General features: G+C 47.9%; 1 protein-coding gene across 1 annotated transcript in view; it reads left to right on the forward strand.

Annotated features, from left to right (window-relative positions):
• The window catches only part of LOC138447678 (adhesion G protein-coupled receptor E3-like), a 1,605,711-nt gene that overhangs the window by 947,171 nt on the left and 643,762 nt on the right, over positions 1 to 14,778 (forward strand). Inside the window, exon 11 of the mRNA XM_069603942.1 lies at positions 2,008 to 2,179. Coding sequence (XP_069460043.1) covers positions 2,008 to 2,179 — 172 coding nt within the window. The remainder of the gene's footprint in view (positions 1 to 2,007; positions 2,180 to 14,778) is intronic.

The raw sequence follows: 14,778 nt of genomic DNA on the forward strand, positions 1-14,778 counted from the left end.
AAGATGTGTCCTCCATGGAAGTAGAGCGCAAAATGGTTGATTGACTCGATAGAGAGTAGCAGAGGCGGTATTGAGAGAAGACAAGTGTACAATAAAAGGAAATATGATGAAAGGAAAGCTGTCATGAAACAGAAATCTTGCGACAGAGTATGTAAGAATAGATCTTCCTAGTGCGTTTGAACAAGGTCCCATGAAGTGGCCCTCACCACAGAGAGTGGAACAAGCATTACATGGGGCGGTCCAGATTGAGGATGGAAGTGTGTGGAATTTGAATAGCGTGCTGAGTGTGGATTGTAAGAGAGGGTGCAGATACAAAACAGAGATTCAGAATGGTAAAAGGATGAGGAGGAGAAGGAAACGGGGAGCTCACCATCTACTTCTGCCTGTGAGGTGGAGAGATCCAAGAGAACCATTACGTTTCCTAAATATCTCAAAGATCATGTGGTCTCTGGGTGAAAAAGAGATGTGTAGTATTCAGTTGGGACATGGAATTGGAATGATTGGTTGTTGAATGGAATGGTGTGGAGGAGAGACTGAGGGAGAAAGATGTTTGGGAGCAGAAGAGAGAGAGGGGGAGCAAAATACTGGCAGGGACTTATTGAATGAGGACATACAGAGATATTAATAGATTTCAAATTTCAAGGAGCATTGAGCATTACTACACGCAAATACATTCTTCCCATATACTGCATGCTGCAACTTATGCACCAGTATTCCATATAAAACATTTCTAAATGGAAGTCTCAACAAAGTGAATGCATACATATAACTACTTTATTATATGAGCATGGGATAAGATTTATAAAGATGTCATGACTGATTGGAGGGATTGTTGCCTTTATTCTGTGTGTCTGGTATTACCTGTGCTGCTTTAATAGTCTTGAATCCACAATTTAACAAAGTTACGTTTCACGCTTTTCTACTGCCTGGACACAAGAAACCGACTTCCTCCTTGCACAGGTAGTTAGATGTTTACCATGGATACTCTGGGAACTTTCAGGTCACACAATGCAGTTTTCTAAGCCTGGGAGAATGTATTGAGATAAACCCAGAACCACTGATTCTAAAAGGCCTAAGCTTCTAGCACTTCCCTAGTGATTTGGGTTTCTTGGAATACAAATGTGTTTGGCCTCAGAAGTTATGAAGAGGCATGTGAGGTTTGTGTTCATGATCGGAGTGATAGGTGAATTTAGGAGGTTGCTGGCAGCTGGGCTAAATTAGAGGTTGATAGGACTGGGATTTTACTTTGAGTTACATTATGTTAGTTAATGAAGAAGTAAAATTATAATAGGCTATTTATTTTATGAATTCACACGTGTACACACACAGTGACATTCTTGTGATTAGGGAGGTCAAGTTCACAGGCTTTAAGTGAGCATGAAACTCATTAACCACCTTGCACGACTTACGTGCATATGCCATTTGATGTTAGTGACCTGTAGGCATGATAAGAGCCCAGATTTGGTTTAAGGCAAGAGATTACATTCAGTCACTGTAAATAATTAAGCAGCAAGTGATTTCATTGGCCATACCTCTTAATATAGAGTTGAGATTGACATAAGATTAAAGCAATGGGGGTGCCGTTGCTCAGGACTACAGCTTGGTTTGTTTTGGTGTTCTTTGAAACAGACCTCAATTGAAAATTCCTAATTTCTGAAGAAGTGGCCCTGTTTGTTTTGGAGAGCTGAAGAAGTATACCCATTACCAACTGTCAACTGCAAGAGAAGGTATCACCACACATTATGCAATTCTTCCTTGCACTTTGAGATTGTCAATGTGAAATGCAAGCATTTCTTCCTAAAGCAGTTTACAACCACACATACACTGCTTCAGTGGTGAGCGTTTCTTTCGCAGTTTATCTATTTTCCAGCTTTTGACAAAAAGGTCCAGAGCCCAGTAATGCGAGACATGATCTTCTCTTCAGAATTTCCTTGCTGAGTATTATTACCAGATAGATGTTTCACAGAATGCGTCTGACTGGCCCATTCTCTGCTCCCATCCCTGCAGAACGTGACTGAAGAGTTCAGACTACTGTTGGAGCAGGCACCTTGGTCCAATCTCAGTACAAAAGAGGTGTCGACCGCAGCAACCATCTTCCTCAAGACTGTGGAGAGCACCATCTTGGCATCACTTGCCACATCAGAAGGCAAGGGAAGTCAGATTAAGACTCCAGAGATGGGTAATTACAGTTCACTTCACAATTGCTATATTACAAAATGGTGGCATTCTTCCATGTCAGTTTCCTGTCCTATTCCATTTGACTCCTGGAAGAATTTTGCTATTTGTGCTGCTGTGCAAGTTCTTGCTGGTTGCTTGCCTGCGTGTGTTGTGTTCTCTTGCAAGACTGACTTAAAGTCAAGGCAAATGGACAATCCCACAAGGTGTTGGATGTCCTACATCCCACTTTGTGTTGTATCATCAGTAGCAGGGATAGTAGTGCTTTGTGTGCATTAATAGAGCAGGGTAAGTATGCCAAGCGATTGGGAGGGCGCTCTGATCTGAGTATCACCTCAGTTTACAGGGGTACATTTCCAGAGCTGTATGTCCCAATACTAAAGCAACAGGACTTGATGCCCATCAGTTATCCTTGGGTACCAATTCCATACACATAGAAGGTGCGAGAGGTCAGGGCTGATGTGGTTTGACAAAGCAGCATAGGAACTGTTTTCATAACCAGGGATTTTGAATGTCAGAATTAGAATTTTTAGTGTCAGTCTAAGGATCAATAACAGTGATGCACATGGGCTTTACTGCTGAAAGTGCCATCATGGAGGCAGATCAGGGCACAGTTCATTTGTGGGGCACTTTGTGGGTTGTTACAATGCACGTCAAAAATCAATGCTAGGTTGGGATTGCAATGCTCACCAGGAAAGTGATATCCAAGTGATGGTGCAGCAGGGAATTCATCATTTCTCCAGCATGGGGCCTGGCATGTATTCACATGCTCATGAATATTCCCCGTTGTCAGTTTCACTTTCACTTTCAAACTGTATTTCTCCTGTAAACCAATCACTGTCCTCTGGGTCATACTGCCCCCATCCAATGACAGCTCTCTTCCTAAGCCCCTCCTCTGGCAGCTGTCTTCAGATTTTTACCACGCTTCAGTGTCTGGAGTCCTCGAGTTTGCTCTGCAAGCTACTTCTACGTTTCTTTGTGTTTTCGACAAAAAACTGTTCTATTTTTGCTCCGAAAGCCTGTGTGCTCTTTTATCCATCTGCCACCTGCAGGGATCCATGGTCAGTGAATTTCAGCGCCACTCAAGGGCCATCACTGAGGAGAAGAAGGAAGGAAGGTCCCTCGTCAAACCCTGCACCAAGTTCGGGCTACGGAATGTGTTGGTAGAAAACACGCACTAGCAATGCCTCTGCTGTCTACAACCAGGTGGTTATCCAAACTGACGATATGAGAAAAGCACAGTAGACTGGTGGCGTGGCTTAACACTAAGGCCTCTGCCCCGTACCCCGAGCAGGGTCATGCCTTACCCAGGACCGGCCGGATTGAGGAGCTGTCTTCTACATCCTTTGAGTGCGCTTCATCCGTGGGGGCCCAAGACAAGGCCAAGAACTGTAAGTCCGAGTTTACCGGGGTCGCAGCGGAATCGGACCCCAAGATTGACAGGGCGCGATCTACATTGCCCTCCGCCTCCATTGCCAGCCGGCAAGCAAGCTCCTCCTTGAAAAGGAAATCCTCTAACTGGCTAAACTGCAGGAAAAGCCAAAGAAGCCATGGGCGGAGGAGAAGAAGCTGAGCAAGCCTAATCGGCACAGGCTAAGACTTTGTCGATGATAGAGTTGGTGGCAGCTGCTATCACGACTGCCAAGTGAGCTGACCCTGTGACGGTAGCCACTGCAGCACTGAAGGTATCCCTGCCCCCAAGGCACAACACTGCCGATGTGACCTTGGCAAAGTCTGCTGGCATGCCAAAATGGGGAAACCGGCTTGGGTCCTGGTGGTTCAGACACCGCAGGGGGTGAGAGGAGGAGGGTGAGCAGGCTTCAAAACAGCCCCCCCAGGCTGTGGCCGAAGCCATAGAGGTGTCATCCACAGACGACAAGGACCAGGAGTACTTGCACACGGTCCACAAGGATGTGGAAGAGGAGGACAACGGCCCAGGGCCTAGTTTTCCGATCCCGCCAGCTGAGCTGAAGGATGTGTCTCTGGACATTCTGTCAACCCTTCGCATCTTGGTGTCAGAGATCCAGAAGAGGATGCCAGTGGGCCTGGTTCCAGTGGTCCCCCAGTCCCTTGTTCAACCTCCAACGAAGAAGAGGAAGCTTCATCCGACGCCCCCATTTCAGCCTCCACATCTGCATCGGGACCCTTCTCCCCCAGCAGACCAGGCATGGTTACGGGGACGAATACGGCCACGACTATGGATGATGACAGAGATATTGTCGCAGCGGACGGCGAGTCTCCACATTTAGATGCACCACCTAAGGTGTCCCCACAGGACGAGGTGAGCTCATTCCATTCTATGATTGCCAGAGTCTCTGAGCTATTTCAGCTTGTGCCTGAAGAAATCAGGAAGGAGGGTTTCTTGTACCAGAGGCGCGAGGCCAAGAGAAAGACAATCATGGCGGTGGCCATCCTAAACAACATGTGGGAAGAGGGCCTGTCCCTCATGAAGAACCCTTGCATGGATCCAGCCAAATGGGATAGGCTGGAGAAGAAGTATCGGGTGCTGGTGGTTTCGGCAGCTGTGAGGAAACGGTAAACTAACCCATCATCTTCGGTCCCTTCGGACAGCGAGGGGAAGAAGATGGATGCCATGGGAAGGAAGGTGATTTACGCCGCAGCGTCCACTGTCAAAGCAGCCAACGCGCTGGCGATCCTAGCCTCCTCGACGGTAAGAGGATGGAGGCAATCGCTCTTTTCCCAGAGTGGGAAGTAGTATTTGATCACACCATTACGGTGGCGTTGGACGTGACCAACACAGAGTTCCGGCAGATGGGGAACAGTGTCTGCCTTCCTCGACAAGGTTGGATGAAGGCCACGAATTTCAAGCAGGTGGTCCAGGCGAAGGTGTTGGACACGCCCTTCGACAGAGAGAACCTTTTCAGGAAGTTCGTTGACGAGTCCCTCCAGGCCATCCAAGCTGATATGGAGATGGCCCAGGTCGTTCCCCATGCACTCTCCAGCAGCAGCGCTCTCCTTTTCGCTCCTCTGGGGGAAAGTTGAGCAGGTCTTCCAAAGCTTTCTCCTCTTCGTACCATCAGCCCTCCAAATCCACAATGCAGGAAGCCTATAGAGGCCGTTACCAGGCCTACGGTAGCAGAAGGCAGCATCACCATCGCACACAGGGCAGGACACCAGCTCCAAAACAGGCCTCAACCGGCCAGGATGTCGGGTCCCCACACATGCACCCGGTGGGCAGCTGGCTGACGAAGTACTTCAGCGAGTATAAGAAGATCACCACCAACAGATGGGTGTGAGACGCTCTCACCCTGGGGCACACCCTGGAGTTTCAACGCAGGTGTACGCGGATCCCACCAATTACCCGTCCGTAGCAGCACATCCCTCAGCTCCTGGAAGAGGTACGGGGCATGCTCCAAAAAGGGGTGACAAAGCTAGTTCCCCAATGGCTGTAGTGCTCCGCAGTCTATTCCAGATACTTTCTGGTCAGAAAGAAGACAGGTGGCTGGAGGCCCATCCTCGACCTGCAACATCTCAACACAAACTTGAAGTCCCAAAAGTTCTGGATGGTCACGTTGCAGCACTTGCTTGGCAACTTGTACCTGGAGGACGCCTATTTCCACGTCCCCACTCACACGAAATATTGAAAGTTTCTGCGTTTCGTAGTGCAGGGTCAGCACTACCAGTTCAAGGCCATGCTTTTCGGGTTGAAGTGGAACCCCAGACTGTTCACAAAATGTCTGGCACCAGTGGTGGTCCATCTACGCCAATGGGGAATGCACGTATACCCGTAACTTAACGACTGGGTCATCTGGGGAGTTGGCCATAGGACATACAGAGGCTACTGTCCAGCTACTGACTGACCTGGGATTCTCCATCAACTGGCCAAAGTCTTGCTTAACACCATCGCAGACCACGCTGTTCCTAGGAGCCAGACTCAATACAGTGTCCTGCCTGGAGTCGCCTTCAGAGGAGAAGGTAGCGGCTATTCAAGGGACTGTGCAACGGCTGTTGTCGATGAGGACAGCCACAATGCGGATCATCAAGTCGTTGCTCAGCATGATGTCAACTTGCATCTACCTCATATGGCTCTGCAGGTTGCAAATGCAACCTCTTCAGGTGTTCCTGGATGCCCACTGGATACAGGTGTCCGGAAGCTTCACAGACAAGATCCCGCTCGACAAGGAGTTCTGTCGGGTGATAGGATGGCGGGGCGTCCGCTCCAACATCGCCTGGGGCACAGAGTTTCAAGACACTCCATACCAGTAGATGGTCACCACGGACGCTTCCCTGGAATGCTGGGGGGCCTGGATGTCTGCATGCCAGAGGCCTGTGGCTGCCGGAGGAGAAGGATCTCCATATCAACATCCTAGAGCTACAGGCAGTGTTATGGGCTCTCAAGTCGTTCCTTCTGTCCCTGAAGGGCAAGCAGGTGAGAATCTTCATGGACAGCCCTACGACCATGTTCTACATCAGGCAGGAAACAGGGGTGCACTCGATCGCCAGCACTCTTCAAGGAAGTGCACAACTTCTGGCACTGGGCACAGGGAATTGCACTCCTGCCACAAGTGGGAACTTGGGCAGGACCAGGGGGACCGTATATTCTGCATTTTGTTTGCAACGGCAACAAACTCCAAATACCAGAAGTTTGCCAGCAGATTCCACCAACCGAGGATCCTGGGGGACACCTTCTCCTTCTCTAGGAAGGGATTTTCTGTACACGTTTCCTCCATTGCCTCTCCTCCAATGAGTCATCAACACACTCAAACAGTTCCAATGGGGGATGATACTTATCGCCCCGGCGTGGCCGAGGCAGATTTGCTATCCAGACCTTCTCAGCCTGTCAGCATCGCCTCTGGTCAAACTGCCAGTGGTTCCAGACCTTTTCACCAGAGAAGGAGGTGCAATCCTTTATCACGACCCAGGATCAGTGAACCTGTTGACGTGGCTCCTGCAGCCATAGAGATTGGAGGATATGATTTGCCTGCAGACTGCAGGGAGATCCTCGCCAAGACCAGAGCATCGTCGACTTTGAAGTGCTACAGACACAAGTGGAAGCATTGCGCTACGTTCGCAGAACATTACCTCTCTGAGTGTCACGGCCCTCAAGTTCTTCCGTGCTTGCTATCCTTGGCCTAGGCGGGACTTGCACACCCCTCGATCAAGGTGCATCTGGCGGCTATCTGCCGTTACACCAGGTTTCCAGGAAGATCTTCAGTTTGGTCTCACCATCTCATCAAGGAGTTCCTCAATTGACTTTTCCGATCTTTCCCCCGGTAAAGGCTCCTGCCCCGGCATGGGAAAACGTGGTTCTGAAGAGGCTCATGGGGGCCCCCTTCGAACCTATGCATTAGTCCCCTCTCGTGGAGGATGGCTTTCCTGGTGGACATCACCTCTGCCAGGAGGATTGGTCATATCCAGGCCCTATCCTGCAAACAACCGTGCCTGACTTTCCACGATTCGAGGGTGGTGGTGCGGACGCACCCCTCTTTTATGCCGAAGGTTCCGTCAGAAGTACACCTCAACAAGCCTTTGGAATTGGCTGGACATTGCTCGTGCCCTCAATTTCTATGTGACACGCACAAAGAGTTTTCGGAAGACTTCACAACTGTTTGTGAACTTTGGTCCTGTGAACCATTGGAAGGCCATGTCCAAGGCTTGCATCTCAAGGTGGCTCTCCGGCTGTATCATACACTGTCATTCGTTGGTGAACCGACCGCTGCACGGCCATCTAAGAGCCCTCTTCACCAGAGTGATCGCTACAACGACGGTGTTCCTGTCTGGTGTGCCCCTGCTGGACATCTTCAGGGCTGCTACGTGGAGATCCACGGACACCTTCACGATGTTCTATTGCGTCAACAAGGATTCAAGGGAGGAGTCCAGAGTCGGCCAAGCAATGCTACTCGACCTGTTCGCTTGAGGTGTCTGTTCCAGAGGTAAGAGTTAATTGCTTCTGTTGAGCCTTGCCCCCTCCCGTGGTTGTGTAATGTTGTACTACTATGTATACGTTATTCAGGAGCATGTGAATTCATGCCGGACCCCATGCATGGAGATGGAACACGTTACTTACCTGTAATTATTGTTCGAATGGATTGTGTCCTCCAACATATTCCTCATCTTACATATATTCTAACCTTCAACGGAAAAAATGTTTCTTCTCTCCACAAGAGTGCGCTCCTCTCGAGGCCGTGGCGTCGATGTCCCTCGGCGACATCCATTGAGCATCAACGTCATCCACTGTATAAGAGCCTCGAGCGCGCCCGTTGGCTTCAGTTCCGTTTTTACGTTAGCTTCGCTTCGGATCGTTTCAAACAGCGCTTCAGTCTTTCGTGAAAAGAAAAGCAATGTCGTCTTCATCGAACCCTTCCACACCGAAGACAGGATTTAAAAAATGTCTTTGACTGATCCACACAAGAATTGTCTTTGGTGCCTTGGTTCCGACCACCGAATTGAAGACTGTGGTTTGTGCCAGTCGATGACCCATAAGACCTTAAAAGAACGTAGAGGTAAAGTGGCGATGGAGGAGGGTTCATCGAAGTCTACTTCGAAGAGGAAAGACTCGGCCGAGTCCTTGAAAAAACACCATAAAAAACATAGGTCGAGGAGATCGAGAGAGTCTTCTTCGTCATTCAAGAAGACAAAGAAAAGACGACATCATCTCCCGCTTCTTCCTCGACGTCTTCGGGTGATAGCATGCCCTTCAAAGCATGACTCCCCAAGTAAATGGGAAGCCTTTCAAGTTTCCATGCTAAAGATTTTTGAGAACGTTGCTCAGACCCCCCTCAAAAAAAGGCTAAAGAAGACCATGCCCCTACTCACGAAAAATATGACAGAGGAAGGTCCAAAACAAGAAAATCCAACATAAAGTTGTCAGGGGTGTCATCTAGGGACTTTTCCCGATCACCTCATGACAAAGACCTTCCGGGGCATAAATCGAAGGTAGAGGGAAACAAAATGGCATCAAAACATCATACGCCATCGAAGTCGACATCGACACCATCGAAGGCTTCGAAGGCTCTCGAGTACAAGACATCGACAACTCTTTCTAAGGCAGTTACGTCGAGTACACGATCGATAACTTTGAAAGCTCCTTCGACAGTTTCCACAACTCCCTCGAAGATTACCTCAAGGTCATTGAAGGTTCCCTCGACAACATCGAAGTTTGTGGTAATGGAATCAATGCATCAATGTTTTCGTCGAAGCCCAAGCCTTTAATAAGGGAAAAACGTACATTACCAGAAAAGATGTTTCAACCTGAGAGACTTTGATTAGGACCATGTCATCTATCTATGAGGGAGAATCATCATCAGATGAAGAAATCACCTCTGCTGGTGTTCAATTTGGCATAAGGTCTGTTCTAGAGGAATTCATTGATCCTCAGTCAAAAATTCAGGATTTACAAGAATGTCTGCAAACAGCAAGTGGTCTGGACACTTCTCCAGAGTACGAATTTGATAAGCCAGACCCATCAGAGCAGGCTGATGTGGGTTACAGAAAACTTATGAATAGAGTTACTGAATTTATGGGGTGGGGTAGAAATTCACCAGTCTGTCTGGATGATGCCTACCATTGGAAGTCCAGCAGCTTGAAGTCCTTTGATGCGCTGAATAATCAGACTGTGATTCTCTCCCTCTCCACAATGAACAGAAAGGACCTACAGTTTCCCCTCATCCGATGCAGACAACTGGATCACTTCTCCTGTTCGAAGGCCTCTTCTCCCTGAAGCACCTGACCGTTCCTGCATCACCAGACACAGAAGCGAGTGCCACGCCGATGTCAGGTCTCTGAAGAATCTCCATATTGAATTGATCAAAGTATTTATCCCTGGACTTCATGCCCTGGTTCCATCTCCCCATGACTGACATGTTCGAGAGGTCTGTGCTGCCTTAGTCCATGCAATGACACTGCCAAACACACAATTGTGTTCCTTCCTCTATGCCTGGCTCATCTCCGGTGTTGCTTCTTCAACCTTACTGCAGCACTTGTTCTTCCTTGGTTTCTTGGAACCAACCCCATCTTCAGGAGCTGAATCCTGTGCCAGAGTAGGACATGGACATCCTGAATCACCTGCTGTTAAAGATTTTCTATTTGTAACTTTCCTGCCATACATTTCTATGGAAATGCATTCTTTTGGCTTGGTTTTTCAATGCCTTCAGCTTCACTCACCTTGGCTTTTTCTAAGTTATTATGGGAAAAACGACTAGTCCTACAGACTGTCAGTTTGAATTCTTGTTTTTTTACATTGCACACAGTACATTGCAGTGCAATGGGGATACTTTTGTATACTCCTACCTTTTTCACATTTTGATTTTTTTCGGTTACTTTTATGTTTGCCCAAATACAAGCTGGTGGCAGCAGTTATATTTATATTGTTTTCTTTTTTTTGTGCACATTTGCATTTACTGCGTATGGCTAATGTGGATAGCACACTAAAATGGCAGTGCCATGAGATTTTTGCTTGTCAGGAAATTCCTTGCCCTGGAAAGCTGCTGCTTTCACAGGTTAGTGATCCTTTGTGTGCGCGTGCCACATGAAAGGGGGCTGCAACTGTGTTGTCCCAGTCTACATCCTTGGTGCCAGAAAGTCTGTTGCTGGGGCAGATAAGAAATCAGTAGGTGTCCCTCATTGGACAACTACTGGCTGTTTGAATGATGCACTGCTTTTCTTTGGTGGGCGTGGACTTGCTTTCAGCGCCAGTTTTGGATAAGGGCACTCATGCAGCCATTCTTCAGATCTACTTTGGAGCCAGGATTCCTTAGAAGAAGAGCAGCCTGTTGACCGGAGGGCGACTTCTGCAGTGGACCAAAAACTGGCCCAGTGAAGCCCTGCTTCTCTGCAAGATCATAGAAGACCCCAGTTAGTGCTTTGACCAAAGGACTAGTATGACCAACTAGTCTCAACGCCTTCTCAAGGTTTCATGCCCCAAGAGCCTTCTGTAAGTGTCCCTGGACTAACGGGTGGAATTACCAGCTCCCTTGCCAGAATTGTCACTGTTCAAGTTCAGAACTTTGGTCGTCAGTTTTTGCCATAAATTCCCATCTCCCAATTTTCAGCTTCCTAGCCTTAAGGGAATCTTTAATGGAGCTGCTTCTTTGACCGTGACTGGAAGGACGCCTGTCATCTCTGGTACTCTCCTTCCTCCATAACGTGAAGTGTCCTGAAGAGGTCTGCGTTGCTCAAGGCTGCATTTCTCTCTCCCCCAAGCGCCCCAACTCTATCTCCTGGGCTATCCGCCGTAACCCCATGGAAAATCTGAGTTTGGGGTGTTAGTAAGCATACCAGCTTACCTAGGCGCACCAGCGTTTTAGCAAAGGAAACTGCAAAGAATCCAAAAAGCTGCGGCCCACCTGCTCATTAGCCTACCCCCCCACCAGAGAACACATCAGCCCTACACTAAGAGTCCTCCATTGGCTCCTTATTGGTTGACGCGCTACCTTTGAAGCCATGTGCATCACTCACCTGGCCATCCACAACCCTTGCCCAGAATTCCTCCAAGACAAAGTCACTTGCTATCGCCAGTTCAAGGCTGTTTATTGAACTTCAGTGAGGTTTGAAAAAAATGCTTATCTATCCTAAATCTAAAGATGGGAGCAAGTTACGACCATCAAATAATAATAACTCAGTCCTAGTCGAGTATGTCAAAATAAAAGGGCCTTTACTAATAAACCTATTGCCAATCCTGGATCCTAAACACAAATAGTGTGAGAAACAATGTTATGCAAAAAGAAAAGTGTTCAAGAAATTATATGTCAGGATGTTCAAGCCATTGGCCTCCATTCCCCACATTTTCAGAAGGGCACAAGGCGTCACACTCGAGCTTAGCACAGTCTCTGACTTCCCTAGCACGAGGATGCACTTTAGATCTCGCCATTCAAAGTTTCTTACTTCAAATGGCTTGATGCGACAAATATGTACAACTTCTTGGGTGATTCTCGACTCACCCCGGCCCCCCCTCTGCCGACTTCTCGCCTGTCGGTTTTGTACCAAATCCATGTATCTTTCCAACTTTTTATCTACTTCATCAAAGACTTTTGACTGTGCGTGGGATTTGACTTGACCCCTCGCAGGACCACTCTGATTCACATTTATTTGTTCTCTCTCAATTGATCTCCCTACGCCGGCTCAGACCGACTTTATTTAATTTTATTTCTTCTTAGCTGGCTGCCTTACAGAGACCTTTGATTAAGCACCCACGTGGTACTGGACCACTCTGTCAAAAATATTGTAGTTTGCTTTAAAGTTCAATCACTCATCAGCAGTTTAACCTTATTCGCGTCTCTTATCACACACGTTTAAACAATCTTTCATTCCAGCATTCGCCATACAATGTTGCTACTTGCAGCCTTGGCTTCAACACAGACCAGTCTCGTATCGGTGCCCCCAACTCACCGGCGTCGTTGCTTTCACTGAAGTGGCTTTGTTCTTGGAGCCAATGACAGTACCACGGCAGCTGGAGATTCTCCCTGCCTTGATTACTGACGCGGGAGAGCCCCGGGTAACTCTGACACACAATGCAGGGTTCTTCAGCCTTGTTCCCTGGTCTCATGGTTTCTCTTCAGGTGAAAGTAATGGTTCCTTGCTGAAAAGGTCAAGGGAACTTTCAAACTTGCGACCCCCTTCTGTTTCACTGTCTTTCTCCTCTTGTTAAACTGCTGTTTCTGTGTGCTTTGCCTCGCTCAGAGTGTGCTCTCGTGCTCTACTTTTTTATCCGTGTGGGGAAGTGTAATGGCAGTCAGGTGTGTGTGATGATCGGTAATTGCCTGACCTCGCCTGACCATTGTATTGGGACATGTCAGGTACATGGCTTGGGTGTTAGTCTGTTTTCCCTTGGAGTAGGCTGTCAGTGAGAAAGTGTTTGTGTTGTAAAAAGAGGGGGTACAGTTCCTAAATATCCTACCGGGTAGGATGGGGTAAAGGTGTTACTAGGAAGGGGATACCACGTCTCACCATCCGGTGTCCCACTCCCCGAAGACCCCTCAACCAGGTGATCCTCCCACACTGGTCCACCCCCAGGAACTGGATCCAAAAGCGATGGCTGTGTCCTGGCCACCTGGATGACAGCTGCTTGGGACTAGTGGGTAAAATACCTTCTGGTTTCTCACACACCCCTAAAGGACACTCAGTTCCGGCACAGCATCTGTCCTAGTTGTCCCACATTTCAACTCTACCAGATCTGGCGGATCCTCCTTCTCTGTCCAAGTGCTGATCATCTGGAACTCTCTGCCGCTGCACATCCGCAACATTCACAATCACATGCCATTCAAAAAGGCCCTCAAAACCTGGCTCTTCCCCCCCCCTCTTAAAACCTTCTCACACTCTGTAGATATGCGCACAGACACACTGACCCAAATCCAACAACACACCTATCCACCCATTACCAAAGGATACTGGCAGCATTTGCAGCGGCACACCCTGACAAATTTTCACCGTTCTCCAACCCCCTCACTGAAATACAATTGTACAATGCCCCTGCGAGCCCCTCTCCCACTGCTCAGACTTTAATCTAGTGAGACCAGCCAATTGCGCTTAACATAGAAAAACGACATAGAAGATTAATTCCATTCAAGTTTATGGTACATATACCTTGCACCATGTCTGTGGACACAGGTCACACTCCCTGCCACCCGTTTATGCACTTGAGAATGCAGTTATGGCAATGCTTTTCTGGTCTAGCAGTGCCCATAGCCGTCCACACAGAAGCCCCTGACATACCTCAACACCGCTGCCATTGATATACCGCTTCAACCTACGGAAAATGTTGGTCTAGCTGGGCACACATCGAATCTTCGAAACTAGCACTCTATTCTAAAACCACCAACAGCACCCACCTACAAGCCTGACCTCTGAGCTGATTACTGGAGCCTAGCCAGGCCACCTAAGTTTTATCCTGGCAAAATGCTCCCATGCATCTTTAACCCCTTAAGTGCTAAGGACGAGTATGCTTTTTAGCATAGACGTGCATAGTAGCCCAGCAGTTAAGGGGTTAAATTAACTACACATGGACTGCGGTTACTGAGGGCATTCCAATCACAAAGCGCATTGAGGCCATCCAAATGGGGAAAGGGTGTTCTATGAATGATGAATACAAAATAATACAATGCAATACAAATTTTAATCCAAGAAAAGTAACTGGCATGAAGTCGGAGGGGATTGAGGACAGTATAGCAAAAACAGACGTCCACTATGAGCTCTCTTCAAATTACAGCTTATTTTCTAAATGTTTGCATGAATCTCCAGGGCCTTGTAAGAATTGTATCACTAATACTCCATCAGTAACATCGTTGAAAGCTTACGCATGGCACTAAAACAACTTGTAAAAGTGTATCAACAGTCGAAAACGGACATTCTTCTAATACAAGGAAACAATCGATTTCCTTCAAATGAGGAAAATCCGATGACAGCAGACTTGAGAAATTCGGCAGCCTGTGCACCCCCATCAGAAGCTTGAACTCCATTAATTAAATTAGCCCCTGAGAAAAGCACCTTAATGAATGAGCAAACAACATCAAATGACGGGAAAAGGACCCTAGATTTAGCTCAGCATCTGAGTCTAGTCCCAAGAACTAGCTTGCGGCTCAGAGACATCAGTTGGAAAATCTCCAATGTTAGGAGGGGACAACGTTGGATGCTAGGTGGGGCTGAACA

Source organism: Ambystoma mexicanum, chromosome 3q (genome assembly GCF_040938575.1).
Source record: "Ambystoma mexicanum isolate Mex_15411 chromosome 3q, UKY_AmexF1_1, whole genome shotgun sequence".
NCBI classification, from domain to species: Eukaryota; Metazoa; Chordata; class Amphibia; order Caudata; family Ambystomatidae; genus Ambystoma; species Ambystoma mexicanum.